General features: G+C 39.6%; 1 protein-coding gene and 1 long non-coding RNA gene across 3 annotated transcripts in view; one reads left to right on the top strand and one right to left on the bottom strand.

Moving 5' to 3' along the window:
* Positions 1 to 15,732, top strand: part of RAB31 (RAB31, member RAS oncogene family) — a 62,160-nt gene extending 46,428 nt beyond the window's left edge. The window contains exons 7-8 of one of the 2 annotated variants that reach the window (XM_036406681.2): positions 11,517 to 11,597; positions 12,068 to 15,732. In XM_036406681.2, the coding sequence (XP_036262574.1) occupies positions 11,517 to 11,597; positions 12,068 to 12,159 (173 nt within the window). In that variant the 3' untranslated portion in view covers positions 12,160 to 15,732. Of the gene's footprint in view, positions 1 to 11,516 lie in introns of both variants that reach the window. The other variant, XM_036406682.2, reaches the window with a different exon arrangement.
* On the bottom strand, positions 9,075 to 20,836 carry LOC118701791 (uncharacterized). Its single transcript, XR_004982582.1, has 5 exons — positions 20,534 to 20,836; positions 18,647 to 18,768; positions 18,440 to 18,536; positions 12,427 to 12,591; positions 9,075 to 9,435 (listed from the first exon to the last, which is right to left on the bottom strand). It is a non-coding gene; the product is annotated as an uncharacterized LOC118701791 (long non-coding RNA).
* Positions 20,837 to 21,809: the final 973 nt, after the last annotated feature.

The following is a 21,809-nucleotide window of genomic DNA, read 5'->3' as shown; positions in this document are numbered from 1 at the left end:
TTTCAGGTCTATAAACTACTTTCCCAAGGACATCAATAAATCCTATGAAGCCTGTGGTATGGCAGCTATTTATGCAGATGTAAACTAAGAACAGCTTTGAATACACCAGAGCAAAACATAGTAGATAGTAGATACAGAGTAAGCCTGTTCCTTCTAAATCTGTATATAAATCCTGGCCTGGGTCACATCTGCTGTTTCAGACCAAGCCTGCTGCAGAGGCAGTACTGTTGATCTTATCATGTTGCTAAAAAACTTAAGTGTTGATAAATTCTCCTGGAGGGCATTGGTAAGTGGAAGGTAGTCATTGCAGTGGAATACATTAAAAAAAAACCCAAACAAAAACAGATACATTTCTCTCCAGGCCTTCTAAACATGATGAGGCTGGCACTTGTCATGAGGAGAAGAAAAACTGTCTTGTTCAGTTTGCCTTCCAGGGCTTCCAGTGCTGGTCACTGTTTGCAGGTGGGAAGGATTTTGTGGGTTGGAAGGGACCTCGTGAGAGCTTGAGTCCAACTTTCTGCCCAAGCAGACTTGGTAGTGAATTCAGACCAGATTGCTCAGGCCATTGTCTGGCTGGGCTCCAGAGCAGAGGTTCCAAAACCTCCTTGGGCAGTTGTTCAAATAGTCCCCATAGTGACATCCCCACACCAAGCCAGAGCCTATTCTCATTCAGTTCACTCCCTGTCCTGGGTGCACCTCACTGTTCAGTTTCTCAGCAGCCCTTCCCATGGGCACTGACAGGCAGCTTTGTGGCACACCAAAGCCACTGTGTCTCCAGGCTGAGCTGGCCCTTTTTCCTCAGCCTCTCCTCACAGAGCAAGCCCTCCAGCCCTCACTGTCTTGCAGCCCTTCTCTGAGTTTGTACCAGCTTGTCAACATTTGTCTTGTGTTGTGGGGCCCAAAACAAGTGTGACCCAGGTGGTGTTGGACCACATCTAGGAGGGGATAACTACTTTGCCTAATGTTCTGTCTTGGTTCCTATGGCTTGCTGCTGGCTGTCTCTGCTGCCAGAGCATGCTGCTGGCTCATGCTCAGATTGCTTCCCTCAGGTCCTTTTTGGGCAGAGCTGCTTCTCAGGCAGCCAGTGCCCAACCTCTCTCATAGCCAGGGGCTCTTCCTTCCCACGAGTAGTGCTTGGCATTTGTCCTTTCTGAAGGAAAGGCTCCTTTTGACCCATATCTGCCTCCAGCCTAAGGCCCTATGGAGGGCGGCCCTGCCCTCAAGGCTACTGGGTGCACCTCAGAGTTGGGTGTCATCTGAGGGCTGATTTGGGTGCCTGTTTTTTCATCCTTCAGGCTCTGATAAAAGGTATTAAACAAGGTAACTGGCCTATGGGTAGACACATACCATTAACCTTTGAGTCGGATGTTCCAGCCAGCTACTCACACAGCTAGCAGCCTGCCCATCTAGGCTGTAGCATCCCAACACTGACGTACAAGGATGCTGTAGGGAGAAGCATCAAAAGCCTTGCCAAAGTCAAGGTAAACAACATCCAGTCATGCTGCCATAGAGGGCAACCAGGATGGCTGGACATGGTTAACCCTTGGTAAGCCCATGCTGACTGGTCCTGGTCACCTTCTTCACCTTCTTGTGCTCAGAAGCAGCTTCTCAGAGGATTTGCTTTGGGTTTTCCCAGGAAGCAGAGTGAGGCTAACCAGCCTGTAGACCCCTGGCTTGTTATGTCCCTGTTTGAAGACAGATATAACATTTACCTTTCTCCACAACCTTTCAAAAACAGCAGGGATTATAAAGAACGATGTTGCTCCCTCAGGCTTGTATGGGTTAAGATTTCTTAAGAGATCCGTGGTCTGATCTTCTTCCACTACTGCTGTTTCCTCCTCTCCCTGAATCTTCTTCTGGGGTGCAGAGACCTAGGAGACAGCATGTCCAGACACTCAACCTTGTTTCCTTTCCTTGTTTCCCATTATTTTATTTTTTTGAATTTCACATATTTTTAATTAGCTGATATTGTCTAGCACGCTTCGCCTGTGATGGGGCCTGTGGAACTGTTTGCTCTGCTTACATGGGATGTATTTGAAATGGTCAATGAGAACCAGTATTCCTAGAATACACTACCATTCTTTTGCCTCCTTTTAAAAAAGAGGTGTGTGCCACATGGGTGTCTGGAGGAACTGGTTCTTCCCTGTTACAGTTTACTTGTTTGTCTGCATCTGATGGTTGTGGATGTTCTTGCAGAGGAACTCATTCTTGCCACATAATTAGATAATTAGTTTCCAGCTTTGATAGGCATTGCTGCAGCTGGCAATGTGCACTGTCCCTAATAATTAATATAATAGACGAGGAAAATCAGCTAAATTAAATTTAGTATGAACTAGATACCCAGGCAAGTGCACTTAATTCCACAGGCAATTACTTCTATATATAGAAATATTTGGTCTCAGTGGATCTACTTGTGACCTTATCAAGCACTCAGCAGAGAGAAAGGAGAGAGTTGGTAGAGTATGTTTATAGAAATATAGTGGAAACCAAGTGAAAAATGCTTGATTAGCAGTAGAATTAATTAGTGTGATTGTGACTGGACAGAAAGTATTGATAAGTAACTTTCTCATGTTTTTCACCACTTCAGTCTTAGTGCAATTTCCAAAAAAGTCTGTCTCTGCCCAAGTTGCATAGCAACATTTCTGCCTTTTCAGTGTATGAAATCCTCCTGTGGCAATGTCTCCAACTCTGCTGGCTAATTTTGTTTGTGTGATGCCCTAAAAGTCACTCTGCAGCTTTAGTTTTGCTTTCATGTTGCCTGAGAGCTCCTGCCCTTGTCCCTGTGTTGCTCATGAAGGGCATGGTGCAGCTCCCTAGCCTCTGAACAAGGAAGCAGCAATTTCTGTTTACCTTGGACTTTGCAGGTAGACTGTATGTGTTATCTATTTTAAAGTCTAGATTTGAAAGGATATTCCAACATGTGTGGAGAATTTCTCTATTTAATCCTCCTTGAAATTGATAGCCTAAGCAGACTTCATTTTATTTTAGCTAAAAAATTTACCTCCTTCTTGCCTATGGTTTTCATTTCCCAGGGGCATTTTAGCATAAAAATTTTTCCTTCCTGAGATGTCTAACAACTGTCCCTTTCCAGGGACATTGTTGTGAATGGAGTGAAATAGTATGATGGAAAAAATGTATACTCATAATGATAGGAAGAAGGCATAAAGAAAAAAGGGGAACTGGTATGTTTTGTTTACAGCCAGATAAATCTTGGAAAAATAACAGAGATTATAGAAAGATTGCTTCATTTCTAAAGTTATTATATTACACTGTGCTTAAAAGATTTTTTAAATAAGTTTCTCTCACAATTTTAGGATTTGGCTGCTTAGAGGGATATCTTCATAGCACAGTCTCAACACAAATCTTTCGTCCTTTATTTGTCTCAAGAAAATGCAACATGTGAAAGACTAAAATCAGTAAAAGTTTCTGATTTTTTTGAAGATGGGTCAAATTTGGCTGGAGAGGTACTCTGCAGTCGCTATACTTGGGCAAATAAGGATGAAGAGGCAGACTGAGCACAAGAATTGACAAGGTCATTGTTCTATGGGAGTTTGCACTGAGCTGGGTAACGCGTTGCAGCTCCTGGGTTCTGCTGTACCCATGGGATTTCAAATGATAAGCGACTGTACTTAGCCTGGGTTTGTTTAGCAGTTCCTGGCTGAAGGGTTGCTGTGATTGTGAAATATCACGTGACTGATTTATGTCTCTGTAAACATGAAATGAGTATTTTTAATACAGTTGTATATTCCTCACTGGAGGTAGATTTTTTCCCAATGTCTTTCTTTAAAGGTTTCTGTCATAAAAAGGGCTTAACAGTTCAGTGTTTCTTTAATTTGTTCCAGTAGTTCTTTTTTAATAGCTGAGTTTCTATAGGAACAAATGTTATCAACTTTTTATTCCCAGCCTTAAAAGAATCATAGGCACAGTGGCTCCTTGTTGCCGGTTTTTTGGCAGCAGCAAAAATGCCAGGAATGTATTATACAATACCAGTATAATAAAGTTGTGCCTGTGCAGGGGGTCATACCAGTTCTGTATTGCCCCTTCTTGTTTGTGGGACTTTAGCCCACTGATCTTTGCTTGTGCCTGGCTGGTTTTCAAAGACTAAACAAGCTTTCCAGTGTGTACTATCATTTAGTGGCAATCATACCCTTGCAATTCTCAGACACCTGTTCATTTACCAGCTCAAATAAGCCTTAGTTACCTTACTCAAATCTGGTACACACCCAGCTGTTTCTCTGCAGCCTGTGTGTGTTGCCTGCTACCTCAGCGTGAAGGTGGCCCAGATATGAAGGAGCGGGTTACGTAAGAGCCGCCCTGGGTGCGCGGCTGAGCCGAGCCCGTGGCTCCCTGGTTAATGCCCCAGCAGCTCCGCAGGGGAGCGGGCCCTGGGACAAGCAGGCTGCTGAAGAATATCTAGCTAAGCAAAACATGAAATAAACTTGGGCTTAAACAAAACAAACATTATGGCCATGGGTTGTTTTCTTTGAAGTCTGGCAAATCATAGGACAATAGAATGGTTTGGGTTGGAAGGGACCTTAAAGATCATCTAGTTCAGCTCCCCCACCACAAACAAGGGTGCCACCTAGTAGATCAGATTGCTCAAGGCACCATCCAAGAAAAGTTTGAGATCAGTGTGCTACCAAGGGGGAAAGATTAAATCATTTCAGCATCCTCTGTTGAGGGTGAGAAGGAAGTGGGAAGAGCATTATCAAAACACTCTGTGGAGACTGTGCAAAGAGGGGTTAGCACGCTCACTCACACTGATGCTTATACTATGAGAAGGAGAGACAGGCTGATGTTTAAAATCCAGATAAGAACATTCTTCCTAGATGAGGCTTCCTAATTAGAGCAGTTTCTGTCTTGGGATTCAACCTTTCATGTGGTAAATGCTCAGTTATAAATGTATGAAGCTATTGATTTTCTGATGCCTTGCCAGCAGCTCATATATTGAATATTTAATGTAACCCAAATACTCGTTTCCTAGAAATACTGGGAGATTAAAAAAACCAAATCAAACTCGATCTCTAGAGTTTACAGTTTAACCAGCTGTATGCTGGACAAGCTAAAGAGGAAGGTATGAAATACCTGTGGAATGGGTAAGGAATACTCTCCAGCAGACACTCAGTGTTTACAGTGACTCAGATGGGCTTGGATAGGTGGAATTGCAGATAGACAGTCTTCAAGCTTCGTGAGTGAGGAGTGTGGTGGTTTTCATCCTTTTATCTACTGATTTGCAGATATTTGTGAAGTACTTTGAAGAGGTCTATGAAAGATATTTTAAGAAAAAAAATACATTTAGGTTACAAAGAAATTTGACATATGCCAATTTTAAGGTAGTCCAAACTCATAACTGATTTTTATACAGCATGTGAAAGGATGGAAGAACATTGTCCAAACTAATATTTGAGATTATATTCTTTACAGTTTATGTTCCCTGTGTTTCAGGATTAGTTCTCCTCTTGCTTTCAGACTTCAGTGAATGGAGAAAAACTTAATGACCTTTGGACTATTCCTAAAGTTAAACATGTGAGGTACTGGATCCCTCTCCAAGGAGAGCACTTAAAACTTTGGGCTATGTCAGTAAAGAAACTGACATAGCCTAAAGTTAATTACAGCAGGACCTGAGGTTGGATCTTAGTAATTAAGTAATTAGGAATACTGTTGTTTACTTTGATACATGCAAGATTTAAATATTTGTTTGGGTTTTTTTCTGGAGATTTTAATTAAATGAGCAAAACATAGTTGTATTGCTGCTTCCCCTAGCAAGAACTTGTGTCAGCAGTCTATGCTTTTGCTTTAGATCAAACCAAACCAAAGGCTTTATTTTCTTGCATGGAGATGCTGTTAGCTGTGCTATTAGGACTATTAAAATAATTGCCACTTAACTGTGTTTACTTATGCAGTCAGTTTTATTTATTGTGTTCCCTTGCATGAAAACTTACAACATGAGTAAACAGTCAATAGGGGAAATCTTAATATCAGTATAAGTATGGGGGGGGCAGGGGAAAGAACTAGAGACAGACTAGTGAGCCAAGCTTTATAATTCTTGTGAGAAACTTCTAAAATACCACTGAAATAGGTTTCAGAGCATGAAAGAATTGGGGGAGATATGAAGTGGGACTGTTTTAAGTCCTACAGGTACAGAAAACTGCTAAAACTGTTGGATCAGATGTGCCTGCTTTGCTCTGCCTTGTCTTCACAGGTGGCTGTTCTTTATTAATGAGGTTTGTAGGGGCTCATCTTGCTGGGATACAGCTGGCAATTTGAGGAGGTGGTTCTGGGCATTGTGTAGCTGTTGTACCCTGCTTGAAGTTAACCCTTTCTCAGGTGAGCCATTAGAAAAGCTCACCTGAGCTCTGACAGGTGTTAGGTTGCTTCTCTGGGGCAGAGTGAAATGTATTTCACCTTCCTCTAGCCCCCTAAAATTACCTGGTACATGATTTTCAGGAAGATGGAGAGAAAGACAGAGAAAGCCACTGCACAGGACGCTGATTGCTGCTTCTCCTTAGAGTAATAGTTGTGTTAGATAGCAGGACTCTGCTTCTTGAATGGCCTGAAGTTGTGTCTGGGGAGGTTTATGTTGGATATTAGGAAAAGGTTCTTCACACAGGGAGTGCTTGGGCACTGGAACAGGCTCCCCAGAGAGGTGGTCACAGCACCAGCCTGACAGAATTCAAGAAGCATTTGGCCAATGCTGTCAGGCACATGGTGTGACTCTTGGGGTATCCTGTGTAGGGCTAGGAGTTGGACTTGCTAATTCTTGTGGGTCCCTTCCAACTCAGCATATTCTGTGATTCTGCAAGTCCTTGGGACTTGACTTCATCATCTGAATGTGCCAGTTCAGGTTGATCACAACACATCTGTTTCCACAGTAAATGAGTCATCTGTTCAATGCATTGTTGTGTTTGTCCCTTTGTCATCATGGTAACTGTTGCAGGTTTTTTACTGAGCCTTATGCTCAGCTTTAGGGCTGATCCCAACCTTTCCTTTCATGCAGTCTTTTACAGGTCAATGATGAAACTATTTTCATGTTTAAAAACCCAAACAAGAGCAAAAAGCTCAGCTCCAAGCCCGATTCTGAGCTAGTGAATGTCAAAGCTTCCAACTGGAGCATCACATTAAAAAAGGAGTAAAGTGAGCAGCTTTTATTACTTTCATGATGCCTCCTGCTTCCAGCTGCACTAGAGCACTCCCTGTGTGTGTTTCTTCAAGTTCTGCTCACTGAGCTGCTACCCAGTCCCTGCTTCTCTGGTCCACTTTTCATTTTTCTTCATTCCCATTTTGTTTACCTCTTGTTCCACCCTCCCATTTCCCAGTCTCTTTGCCTCTGGCACTCTTAGAACAGCAACGCCCACAGTGCTGATTTATCTCTTAACAAACCTCAGATTCAGTAGCAGGAGTTGGAACTCTACCAGGTTTTGGCGAAGACTCTGACCTTCATCCTGGACTGCCTCAGCCCGACTCAAACATGCCAGAAAGGAGGAGATGCAATTGGTTTAATGCTTTTCATCTGTTAATCTGGATGATTCACTTCAGAACTGTGACAATTTCTGTAACCCTACATTTGAGCAGTCTCTTGTGACACTTCTTATTTTACACACCAGTGTTTACTGGAATGAGAGAATGGAGGGACACCAAGACCTCTTCAGGAATGTGCAGAGGTGGATGGTTGCAAACAGTTTTGTTGCACAAAATCTGTGAAACATGGTCTGAACCTTAGTGAAATAAAATTGAAATATATAATCTTATATTTAATAATAGTGCAAAATCAAATTTTAAATTGCAGTCAGCAACTTACTCTGTAGGAATATCAGCAATAGGAGCCATATGGAACTTTCATACCAGCTCAGTAATATTTTATCCCCAAGTTCCTTGTTTCACCAGTTCAGCTGGAGAATTCTTAGATAAATGTGCATGCATTCTCTGTGAATAACTATTTCTGGAATCCTAAAACACACTCCTGCTGATCTTTGGCAAGCTGGCAAGTTGTGTTCTGCTCTTCAAAACAGGGTGAAGACTATTTGTGGTCTAGTTTGTCATCTTAAGTTAAGCAAGAGATGAGAACAGGTTGTCCTGAGAGGGTGTGGATGCCCCTTCCCAGGAAGTGCTCAAGGCCAGGTGCCCTGAGCACTCTGATCTGGTGAGTGACATCCCTGCCTATGGCAGGGGGGTTAGAACCCCCCTGATCTTAAGGGCTCTTCCAACCCAAGCCATTCTATTATTCTAGGAGTTCAATCTCTGGTGGTGCTTTTAAGCTGACTGTCTTTACCAAGCAGTCTTCAGTTTGAAGAGGAATTGCCTTAATGTTTTTATTTCTTCAGCATGAGAATTGCAGGGCTGGATGTCAGAGCACTGCTGCTTCTTTGTGACATAAACTGCATGAAAGAAATAACCTACAGCATTTTTAATTTATGGTATTCAATACTGGGATATTTTTATAACTCTGGAACAGAAACTATGGATGCCAGTGAGATGCAAATTTTAAATGAGTATATACTTTCCAAAAGTAATTCAGTTTGTGACCTCTGTTGATCCTGACTCAGTGGCAGCTATATTTGAGTTGGTGTCAGCAATATTGATGCCATATTTATCAGGAGCTGAATGACAAGATGAGATGATCACAGTGCTTTTAGGTGGCAATAGTGATTGAGCTGGGTTAGAAGCAGGAAGTGTAGATGCAGGATCAGCATTTCACTCCTCATCCTTAGTGTTCTCCTGCTGCTTAGGCGTTTCTCTGTTATAGTGCCTACTGTCAGGGAGGCCTAGGGAAAGACAATAAGTCAGACAGATTTCTGACTGATTTTTTTATTCACTTTCCCTGATGTCTGATGAAAAATCACTGTATCATTTGCTGTGGAGCTGGTTCTCAGGTGTTAGACTGAGTTTTACGCTCCGAGATAGTTATTCCTGTCATGGTAAAAGCTGCTTGGGCAGGGATGTCTTGTTACTAAAACTAAAATGGTTTAACTTCATGGTTTAATAATTCTGGTAATAAGAGAAGTAATAAGTGAGGCAAGAATCACCTACTGAAAAAATATTCTCAGACTCGAATAAAGTAAAAGTTTAGACTGTTTAAACATTTATTTCCTTACATTGAGTTCAAGGAGGGGGTAGTGGTATCAAAACAGCAGAAAACATGGCTAGTTCCTGACAAACAGTACTTAAGTTCAAGAATAACTAAGCAGCAAATAGGTCTAGAGATTTTTTTGTCTTTATTATTTATAGTTGTTATCTATGTGGGTTTTGTTTGTTCTGAGAAATTACATAAATCTGGGTGATTCTTAGCAACATATATTGTGTCCTGGTCTGAACTGGACAAACTGCTGACCTTGAAGCCTGCAAGGTTTTTCCTCCAAAGATAAGTTTGCTTGCTTCTTGGCATACACATCAGGAGTACCGTAGAAAAGACTTGAAACTCACAGGAAATATGAAAAGCTGAATGAAAAGCAAATAGAGTTAATGTCTTTGTTTAATGCATTTCTAAAATGAAAGTTAGGCTTTCGTTTCTAAAATGAAAGTTTGCACATTAAGGCTCCCCTCTTCCAAAGTGACTGTTAGAAGAACAAACGTTTAGAGGTATTTGATTAATGACAAATTTTTTATGGAAGCCATGTCTGGAGTTGCCAGGTTTTTTAGCTACTTTGTGCTCTGGCTGGGTCAGATTGACAGAGTTTTATTTTGCTAGGACTGAGTTGAAAGCCCTTTGGAAGTGTTAGGTACCTAATGGACAAGTTCCCTGCAGGTCTCTATGACGACAGCACTGCCTTCTTGGAAAGCCTCTCACAGATACCATGTTCTTCATACTCTCTAGAGTTTTAAGAATTAGTGGATTCTCTTTGTCTCCAAACAAAGCCAACAGCACTAATGCATGTAACAGCTGGGTCTATAACCACCTATTCTGCTTTTTATTTTACTTTACAAACATGAAGTCTGAACAGAATGTTAAGCAGGATGTGAAGTTGATAGTTTAGTGGCCCAAATAGAGCTCAACATTATAATGTCAGTGCTTATACATGCTTTGGCCCTCAAGATACACATTTTTCACTCTGTTGGACCAGATGCAGTATCTTTACCTTAGTAATGGGAGGAGGTCTCCGTTCCTCATTCAGCTGTACAAATACACAAAATTACCTGCTTTAAAAGTCACACTTTTCTTGTACAGCATACCTGTGCAGAGCTAACTGAGTAAGAGAAAATTTGAATCTTGGCTGAAGGTAATTTAAGGACAAGTTTTAAAGATCAAATTTTGCTGTTTGATTTCATTTGGATTGGATTTTACCTGAATGCTTTAAACTTGCCCACCCACAACCACTCCCCCAAATAATTTGTAGGACTCAGGCTTCAGCATAGGTACATAATTCATAGAACATTTGGTAAGAGAGAGCTGTGAATAACTGAAGCAAAGGATGGGGAAATCTAAGCTGTAAAATCCACCTGGATTATGATGAGCTGTTCACAGGAACTCTGTGTTCTCTGAAAGTGGTATATAAGAAACAAATGTTAAATATTTTAACTCATGTTATTTAACATGGGTAATGGTAAACCCAAGAATAATTCATAAAAAAGGATTCAGCTTCAGAAAAAAATTTTAGGAAATCCACAAAGTGATGGGAAAGTACATTACCATGACTGTAAAATCTCAAGGTACTGATGGAGAGCTCACACAAGGTTTTAATGCAAAAGCCAGATGCATACCAGAGAGAGAGAGACAGAGGATGGACTGGACCTGAGAGAATTTTTTTTCCATTTGTTATTCTTCTTATTAAGCACATTGTATGTTTTCCACTAATAGGAAGCCAGTTAGACAAAAGATGCAGCAGTACTACAAGGGCACACAGGGGAGGGAGTTGGAGCAGTGCCCTTCTGCCCCAGGAGAGATCTCTGGCTCCTCTGTAATGGCTGAAATTCTTTCAAACACTCTAAATAATTGCTCCATAAGATGATTAAAAAATCAGGAGAGTTTGCAAGGAAAGGGGTGATGGTGATGTTAGGAAATCAAAGCTGTCAACTGGAAAGACATGGGTATGCCTAAAAAAGAGGAAGGGATTCAATGGAAAGAACAGATCTGTTTTTCTTTGTCAATTGTAGGCACCACGTGTTTAGTTACAGTGCTTTGTAAAACTCCAGTGTGCTAGGACTAAATGTCATGCAGATTTAGGAGGGGCACAATCTCTTTAAACTTGCACCATTCACATTTAGGTGGAACTAGGAGAAAGATGAGAATTTTCTCTTTTTAAGTTGCAAGGAGCTCAGTAAGATGACTATTTAAAAAAAATTCATGAATAATATAATTTCAGTGTACTCCATGTCCTCTCAATAGCCATATTTCATATATATTTTTTAATGTGAAAGTCTTTTTTCATGAGTAGGATACAAGGGAAAATATTCAAGGTACAGTTGTTTTCTTGTAAAATTTCACAGATGTAATTCTTATGCAAGCTAAATTCTACGTTACCTGCATGGTGTGTTGTTCTTACATCAGGAAAATTGAATTCATGTCTCCTCATGTGTTTCAGGTCAGCAAATTCCACCCTTAGATCCTCATGAAAACAGTAACAATGGAGCAATCAAACTTGGAAGGCAGACTTCACAGACGGGTAGGCGGTGCTGCTGACCCAACTTGATCTTTTTAGATTTACTTGAAAAACAGCATCATTTGCTTTTTTTTTCACTGAGAAAGGACTTCGTGATCTCAGTGACGTGGCTCCTTATCTTGAAAGCAGTAATTTCAATACTTCCCATGAGCAATAACGCAAGGACCAGAAGCAGAAGGCTTTACTTCAAAGGGATTTTGCAAAACCCAGTTGGAAAATCCTCTCTAATATCCTGTCAAAATTACAATGTCAAAGTACTCCAATTCTCTGTTGAAACCAGTGACTGTTTTGTTGGGGTTTTTTTTAATAAAAAGATCAGTTTTTAAATAAAATTTAGGTTTGCTGCAAAAACTTATCTTCTTACATTTGCAAAGTAGACTTGGCCTGTTTTTAGAGTTTTCTCTGTAATAATATGGTGAAAAAATCCCATAAAACCTGAATTTTGGCTTACAGTTTCTCTGCCATCTTTTTAGCTGGACTCTGCTTCACGATTTTTCTAAATCTGCAGCTTCATCTCCTACTTTCAGTAAACATCAGCAAGAAGTGGACTGAATTTGCTAACTGAAGAGAAAAAAAAAGGATCCAAAGGATGATTGAATGCAGTTTTTATGGACTGGAAGTCAAAATCTGTGTCAGGAAGTGCTGTGTATGTGGAAGAAGGAGTTGTCACGAAGGAAACTGCTGGACCCCATATAGTTCCAGTGTGCTTCAGAAAGAAGTGAAAATGCAGCCACTGTGTAGAGTGGAATGATTCCCTGTGCAGGGTGTGGGTTTCAATAGTTGCTGAAAATGTAAAATGAGCATAAATACAGGGTTAATACCCACTGCTTACCAGGGTTCCTCCAGATCTGTGCCCCAGACCAAAGTTGTCTGTCTTCAGCATTGCATATTCCTTGGTTTCTAAGAGAGGGTGCCACAGTGCCCCACTCCTTGTGGTGTCACTGCTGTGCTCCAAGAGGTATTTGAGTTCAAAGAACATTATTTCTGTACAAAAAAACTGCACAAGAGAGCACAATATTATTTGGGGTTAGAGGCTGGAATCTAAAAAACAAATGTGAATGTTTGCTTACAGATGTAATTCCCTGAATTTTTGGAGTAATCTTCTCAATTGTGTGGGGATGTGGTGTGGAAGGCACACCATGTGATATATTTGAAGCGTGATGCACTTGGAAATGCAGTGGAGGAAAGAATTCCTATAGAGGGTTATGAAGTAGAAGTAATGTAAAACTGTATGTGTTTTCAACTTCTGTCTTTTATGAATGTGTGTGACTGGGATGATAAAATCCAAATTTATCTTCTTCATCAATTTCATTGGAAGTGGGAATTAGAGTAAGAAATATTCAAAACCAGAGCCCAGCCTGAATTCCACAACATTAATTTGTTCTCTTATGAGGAAAATTATCACCACTGCACATTTTCAGGAGGGCTTATAAAAGCAAACATAAGGGAAAAATAACTTCCCACAATAAATCATGAGCAGGCAGCCAAGAGCGTTGTTTCCGTGTTGATACATAGAAAACCAGACCTTATTGGCTGGTTTATTTTGTGAGATTGCTTAGATAAAATGTCACTAATTGTTAGGGCTTGAAACAGAGCCAGATAAAATCAACAGGAACATTTTGTCTCCAGAGGGTTAGGAGTAGCATAGGTGGGAAATATCCCTCTGCATTTTATTTGAGAACCTATGCTGCATTGTTTTTTCACATATAAGTAGTTTCTCCTATATTTTGGCCTCTTTTGAAAACACTCATTCTAGAAAGTACGGCCTTGGATATTTTGGCTAAACTTTCAGTTTTCAGCTGTGCTGATTTATGATCCATGTCTCTGTGTCACTGCAGCAAATATTTAACTGATAATGTAGGGTTATTTAAGTGAAAATTCAGTAATCATTGCTGGTAGCAGGGGAGGGAGACGGGCTCCTTTAGGGAACATTTAATTCCATCCCGGTACAAGCAAGTCTGCCAGGGATGCCTGGCTCTTTCACTTGGCTGGGGAGGGAAAAGCTTATCATGGCCTTCAGTGCTAAGGAAATACCAAATTTACCAACATCACAGGTTCATACATTTTATGGGTCCATGACCCAATGCTGGAAGAGATCTGATTCCTCCTATGTAAAACCCAGTAAGAGGCTAGACCAGTTACCCAGAAAAGAAGATGAGATCAAACACGTGTTTCTAGAGGTGCCATAAACTTTAGTTCAATATATAGCAGTTATCCATAATTGATTTTTAAGCTTTTGTAAATCATTGTTGACTATTTTTATTTTTTCTACAATGGCATCTCAAAACTTACTAAATCCTAACTGAGATGTCTGAAAGCTTTTTAAGACAATTTTGTGAGTACCTTGTATACTCTAATTTATGTTAGAAATGGCAATTGATACTGATCTTTACGGGATGTTGTCCTGAACAAGCAGCTCTGACAGCTGGCTTTGAGCAGTATGTGAATCAGAACAGCTTTATGAGTTATATGTTAAAATAGTTTTAAATTGGAAGTTTTTACAATGGATCTCTGACAGATTTTAAAATTTGAATGGTGACTAAAGAGGTTTTGCTTTTGTTAGGGCAAATCTAAATCACTTTATTCTGCTTTTAGTCCAGAAAAATATTTCAATCAATAAGGAATCTGATTGTATAAGTTCTTGAGATTTGGGTTACTGGAAGCTTCATTAGGGAAGTCTGAAGCCAGAATAAAAATAACAGGCCAATGTGCTGTGCAGAGCATCTCACATTTTCTCAAACACAGGGCTCACTTTTCACAATATTGTTGCCACTCTGCTGTTTGTCAAAGCCAAGGTGGAGCCTCTTCAAATGGGGCAATTGTTTGTTTAAAAAATAGTGATTTAAAAATGTAAATTTAATGATTTCTGCTTCCATTGGTTGCTTGTGTTTCTTGGAAAGTACCACCACCCTTCATAAACAGTCAGAAAAATGACAGAAAAACCCCCAATTTCAGAGTTGAAAGTTTTAGCAGCAACTGGAATTCCTCTTAGTAGTTTATGGCTGGTGAAAAGCTGAATTACTGTACTGGAGCACCTGACTGTGTAACTGATCTTCTCTAATAATAATAATAATAATAATAATAATTATAATATCAACATTGCAGTTCTTGGTTAGCCAGCTGGTGCTGGATTTGTCCAAGACTGATTTTCTCAAGAGAGCTGGCAGCAGGACTGAGGCACAGGCTGTAGTGCCAAGGATATTTGGTGGAGCTTGTTTGCACTGTGACTCAGGACTGTGACTGTCCAGTTGAGGGTGAGTTGCTTTTCTGGCTTGTCATGAACAAGTTTTAAAAAAATTATGAAGGAACTAGTTTTTGTATATGCTCTGCATATATGTGTGTATATAAAGTACAGTTTTGTATTGTTCTGCTGACATGTAGTGTTTTTTCGCTATGTCTGGTTCCCATATACCACACATTTTATTCTGTAAGTACATTTTTCTGTTAGTGATCATTTCACCTTTATGAACTTAAAGTTGTGGATCAAAGGTAGCAAGAAGATAGAGATATGCATAGGTACAATTTTTGACTTGCCATTCTTGTGCATGAAAATGGCATATTCTAGAAAATGTTTGTCTTGCAGATTGAGAAATCTAAAACCAGCCATTATTTTTCAGGAATTGGAACTTAGAAGTAATAAAGTGACGCTCAAAAAGCTTACTATTTTTGCTCACAGTACAACATGTTATCTAAAGTGCTGCAATGTAATATGAGTCTGTATCAATACCTGAAAAACTTATTTGTCATCCCATGTCTTCTCTAATCCTTCCTGGCACATGGGAATAAGCGTGACTAGATAAGTTACATGTGTGAGCATTCTGGCTGTCATCACACTGTTTCACTACAGTGAAATATTTTACTAACCTACCCTTAATTATTTATACCAGAGTCAGTGATAAATTTCCAGTTTAAAATCACCTGCTAGGTACTCTTCCTCTGTTTTGTTTATATAAGAGCTTTGATTGGGCTGGACCCACTTGCTTCATGTATGGGATGCTGCAATCTGTTAATACTTTACCTTCTGTTTTACATATTAATTGTATCATACCTAATAATATTTTTCCCCCTAAAATGTAGTTTTTGTGGTTTATTTAACCTACAATGATTAACCCTAATAAATGTTTTAAATGGTTCTGAATTGGGACTCCCTCTGGTTTCAATAAAGCAGAACAAAATAGCTTCCATTTTGCATGTCCTTTGCTCTTGAAAAAGGGCTGTCTGCAGTCTGTGAATTACTTGACTGGGATTTAAATGCTGCTTTAAACGTGTGTGGATGGCCTTTTAACAGAAAGTGAATGCATTCCTGGGGGATCCTGCAGTCCAGATGAACTCCCAAAAAACAGAAAAAGAAGATCTGAAAATCCTTTTTCTAAGTTATTTGATTTATCCATTAAAGGAGAGGGACCTGAGTGGCCAGCATCTGCTTAGAAATTTAGAATAGTAGCTGTCAGTAGAAAGTGAGCTTCCAGTTACCACTCACTTTGAATAGGAGCAATGACTTGTATGGCTTGTAAGACACTTCATCTTTTGTATGCTTTTATTTTGGTGAACATTTATTTTTTTGCCCTACTTTATGTCCCTCCCTCAGACTTGTGTCTAGAAGAATTAACACTCTCTTCAGAAATGTGCAGATTTTTGCACTGTTTGGTTCATATTTTCACAGTTGTTACAACAACCAGGAGGACTGTGAATGAAGAGCTGGGTTTATTAAGGAAGAACAGGGTTTTGGAGTAAGACTTTTCTGACTGCCATGATAAATTCAATGCACAGCAGTATGCAGGAAGGAAGGAGTGTCATTCAAATAACAGCACAGAACACCACTTTTCTGTGTAATGAAAAAACATTATTTCAAAGACATTTCATACATGGTGAGTTTAATTACTGCTGGAAGATACACAGGATCTCTTCCTTGCTTTAAAGCAATTAAAATTATCTCGGAAAAATTATGTATCTTACCTCCAGCTGTGCATAAACAAGAAGGAACCCAGGTACATAACTGTAAACTAAAGGGTGTTGTACTTAATTCATGGAAAGCCTAAGCCCTTTAACTATTATCAGTGTGTTGGAAAATCTGAAGTGAATGTTGTTTGGCCCTTAGGTGTTTGAAGAGAGTTGTGCCCATGAATGGATCAGTCCTTGTGTTGTCAGTGGGATGTTTTACATGGCTTGGAAGCATGTGCCTGTGGTGCTCTAGGTTAGCTTGAAGTTGAATTCAGCAATGAGAGGGGAGCTATACAATTGACTAGAAAATAAATCTCCTCTGCTTTCCTTTGAAGATTGAAGGTTGTGTCTCAAGGTACTTAAGGAAAAGTATTTGACATTTCGGTCTTCAAAATCTTCACCACTGCAGCTTCAGCCTCTGCAAAGAGCATCATAGGACACCCTGCTGTGATCTCCTGAGCACTGAAATCAGGACAGCAAGGCTGATGAAATAGTCTGTGTAGGCTGATGAAATAGTCTGTGTAGCTACTTCATACCTCCACCCCCTCACCTAATCTGCAAAACTGTTCAGGCCACTACCAGGTTTCCCTCCCTTCCCTGAAAGGAAAAGAGTAAGCTGCAGGATTATTATTTTTTAATCCCCTCTCAGTGTTGTTTTGTACAAGGCTACAGAATAATTTTCTTTAAAAGTGTTAAAACACTCATAGGGGGATAGACTATCTAAAGGTGTTGTAAAAATGCCTTTGTTAATTGGTGCTGGTTACTCCCTAAGGACTTGACATCAATGATAGGATGGATGTCTTCATTGTGTAATGGGGTTCTTGGCCATCAATAAGGTCCTCTCTTGGACTACTGTTTTTTGCCAGCTGGACCAGGGATAAATTAATTGCTTGATATAAATGCTCTCTCACTGTCCAAAAGTAAGACTTCACAAAAAACTATAAAATCAATAGCTAGCCACATTTAACAGGTTAAAGATGAGAAAGAATAAGTATTAGCATAATGTGGCAAAATATAGCTTTTTTCATATCTATTTCAGGTGGGTTTCTTGTGTTTCAATTAAGAAGAGTCTTTATTGCAAAATGCCTGCATTTCTGCTACTACCAAGTGGGTCTTGATGCAGATTAGTTTGCCTTATCACCTACCACTGCTGTGTATTTTGTTCAAATAGGAAGGCAGGCTCTTGATACTCATCCATAATCCTTTTGTTTTCAAGACATAGCTCCAGAAGTGTTACTAGAATTGTTTTGTAACACAGGCATTGTGAAAATTTGAAGATAGTACACTGATAGAACTTGAAGTGTAAGAGACCTGTACAAACTTGAATTTAGTGTCACACTAATTAACAAGTTTTTAATAAGATATCGTTATTTAGTGTGGAGAAGAGAATTTTGAGGATCCTGGTTAGGTATTAAACATTTAACAGCTTGGGAAGGATTTCTTTTATCTGGCTGTTAAATTACTCATTTTTTTTATCCCTGAGACTGCCTGAAAGACTTAAAAGAAAAAAAGAGCTTTCTTTGAAAGGTACTGACCTTGTTTTCTGAAAACCTCCTGAAGAGCCCAAGCTTTCTCTCTCCCATCATCTGTCAAAAGTTTTTTGAGACACACCTTATTTATGATAAAACACTCAACCATACACTGGGAATTTTAGAAAACAAAAATGCCTTTCCCCTAAAGTCCATTTAATTCACATTTGTTTTACTCAGTGCCACTCATGCTCCCTCCACAGCAGTAAAATACATGTTTAAATAAGAAGATAACTACCTAACAACTAAACCCCTATTCCCCTATATCAAGTAGGGTACCCTGGGGAAATGATCTGTTACAGACTAAAACAGAAATGATCCCTATGCTTCTGATTACATATTGACAAGAACAAATCAATAAGAAAGTCAGCTTACATGTCTGAGAGATGCCCTTGAGGAAAATGAACATCACACTCCTTCCTCTTGGTCAATATAACATGACTTGGGGGAACAAGCGGTAGCATTGTTGTTACTGACGAAAAATAAATTAAAAATGTTTAGGAGGATAGCAACAGTTTCTCTTCACTTCTTTAATAGGGTTGAAATGTAGGTTAATCATCTTATAAAAGAAATCCCTGTTACCTGTCATCTTCAGACACTGGCAACTTTGCTGACAAATATGTGTTGGGAGTTGTCACAGGGGTTTAGCAAGAAAGAGCAATGGATTCAGCCTGGATGGCACAATGCATTTCTATATTCCAGCTCTGCAAAAAACCACATCATCACCAAACCTATAGAATCACTACCAAATATCCAAGCTCTTGTGTGTGTTCATCACTCATAACATGGGAAAATTTTGCACCATAGATATTTACCTAAAAAGAATAAAATATGTAGAAGTAGTCCAATAAGAGCCCTTGGAAAGAAGGACATTCAAAATAAAGATGTAGCTTTTCTGTGCTATTTCTTGACACAGTCAGAAACACAAATGAGAATTAAATAGCTTTCCTGGCAGCATTCCCTTTAGAGATACTGTTTGTCCTATGAGTTTTGCCACACTCTGTAAGTCATTCCTGATTCTCAAGGAAAATTTGCTTTCAAGGTGGCAACCTGAACTGCCTGCTGGCATCCAACCAGCTCCCCTCCTACTCTGCAGCCTTTGACACCACAGTGGTTCTCCCCATAATCTCAGCAAGAAGGGACAGAAGTCTTGAGATGTGCTGGAAATATGAACTCATTTTGATGTAGGAAAAGGTTTCAACAGTTTAACTTGTTTTCTGATGATACGGATACCAGAAAAGCAAACAATTTTTAATATATGTAAGTTTTTTACCATAGTATTTTTTTTTCCTGCACTGTTTTAGGTCTGAAATTTCTGGATGAAAAATAGGTTTCTTGGAATGAGAATGAAGCCAGAATGTCTTTTTGATTACAAAATTTGAAGTGGGAAAATAATGTTTAGAACTGAAAAGAAGGGATGAACAACATGAAGATACCCTACCCTGGGAGATTCTCTTCATAGTGGGTCACAACCCCTCTGAGGTGATAAAAAACAAAAGCTGTATCTGAAGTACAAAATCTAGATTTGGGGTAAAAAGGATACCACGCTGTAAATGGTCAGAGTGCATATACACTCATTTCATGGCACAGCCACGCCACCTTAACACCACTGTTACTTGAGAACCCTAGCTAATAAATAAGCATAAACAAACAGAAGATTAGAGTACAGCAGGCGCCTATGCTCCACCTATTAAAAAAATGATAGCATATCTTTACATGTGGGTATGCCTGAATCTACCAAGTGCAAAGTCCACGGAATAAAAGATGATACCCATTCATGCAGTCCATGGCACACCAGTTACTGAGTTGGAACTCTGGACAAAGGACTTTGGCTAATACATTCCAGTACATTTATGTAGCCACCCTGCTGTATGGTTTAGCTTTTCATGATGCTTCATGCTGTCTGAATGATGTCTTGGAATGATAGGTTCTTTTGCACAAATTGTTCCAGAGAAGACTAAAGAAGAAAGGATGAGGCGATGATAAACGTATCCAAGTAGATTTATATTGACTGATTTAACCACAGCATGTAGTATGTACTTAAGTAGTTGCTGCTGGCAGTACAAAGGCTTTACAATAACACAACATCCATCACTGAAAGGTAAAATGGAGGGATTTTTATTTTAAATCTCTTGGGAGGAAATTGATGCCTTAGAAAATCTGCAGCACTTGAGTCATCAAGTCATCACTGTCAGCGAGCATGTCTTTCAGACACTTCACCTTATCTCACTGTGACTCACACACCAGGGAAAGATGCACACCATGACACAAAATTGCACCCTCCCCTGTGTGATAGACACAGCTGAAAAAATTACATGGCCTGAAGCAACTACTAGATTATAAAGAGAGTTGCCATCTGAGAAGCCTGTTTCTCATCACATCCATGACAACGAGGTAAGGATGTCTAGGAGCCACAGGTTTCAAAGCTCTAAGAAAGTGGTTACTTAGCTCTTTGGCAAAATGACTCACCTCAAGTCTCTGGTAGTGCAGGAGAGCCTGAAGTTACTGAGGCAGCTTTCTGACAGGTCTGCTTTCAAAGACAGCTAGCTTTCCTGGTGAAGTGGTGCTAGGATTCCCATGAGAAGTCTTCATTTCTAAAGAAGTTCAAGGAAAGACATGATCCTCACCATTTTCAACCAGCTTTGGAAATTTTCCTTCCATTTAGTGGGACCTCCAAGCCATAACCAAGTCCTGGATGTCAGGTAAGTCCAATGTATATTTCAAGCCATGTGACCACAGGCAGGAAATCTGAGTTCAGGAACTTGTGATTTTCTACTGGTATCTTCAGATCATTCTGGAAAGGTAAGGAGGCTGTGTTTCAAGCTAGGCCATCTGATTTTATACACATGTCATAGAAAGTGTGTGATGAGGAGATAACAAATCTCTATCAAATTTTGTAGTTATCACCATTTTAAACATAACCATTACTATGGCTATGTCACAGTTGTCATTTGCTTGCATCTTTATACTCAGAGCAGGTCCTTGGAGACTGTGCATCAGTAACCAAAAGTTTAACCAAGTTAAAATATTGAATGTTCAGTCTTAGAGGGGGCTAAGCCAACAAGATTACTCTTTAGGCCATTTTCACATTCTGAGTTGGGTTTCCAAGCCTGGAAGTGCAATCTTCAGCAAATCTCAGGGAGGATTGATCTGGATAGTTTTGATGGAGAACAAAGCAAGGAGCTCTATCATTATATTTTCACTAAGTCACACTTTAACTCTGAGGATTAGACTCTTCTTTAAAAATCATCATGTATTTGGGAAAGCTACTGTGTTCCACTGACATCATGTGTGATATTTCTTGACCATTTTTTCTCTTTATATTTACTGAAAAGTGAAATGAGGTTTTCAATCTTACATTGGTCTCTTAGAGAGTGAACTGGATAGATGTGGAAATGGCCTAAACTGTAATCTTATTAGGGCTTAGCCACCTCTAAGATTGAACATCCAATATTTTGGTTAAATATTGGTTAAAAGGGTTAAAAGTTTTGTTACTGATGCCTAGTCTAAAATCCAGCTCAGCTCTCTCTGTCACAACTGTATAGTCTCTGAATAGCCAACAAGAGCAAAATGCAATGATTTCTTTTTTGCCTTTGATATGAATTCACGTAGGGACAATGTTTTTTGATAACAAAACACAGCTTTTACTAAGCTACTTTGAAAAGTTGGATTTCTTTCTGTTATCATAATGAAGTGATATTTTTTTTTCATGCTCACTATATGTATGAGAGAATGTTCATCAGTG

This window comes from Molothrus ater, chromosome 1, assembly GCF_012460135.2.
Source record: "Molothrus ater isolate BHLD 08-10-18 breed brown headed cowbird chromosome 1, BPBGC_Mater_1.1, whole genome shotgun sequence".
NCBI lineage: Eukaryota > Metazoa > Chordata > Aves > Passeriformes > Icteridae > Molothrus > Molothrus ater.
Note: the sequence above shows the minus strand (reverse complement) of the source record. Positions and strands in the feature narration are given on the sequence as shown.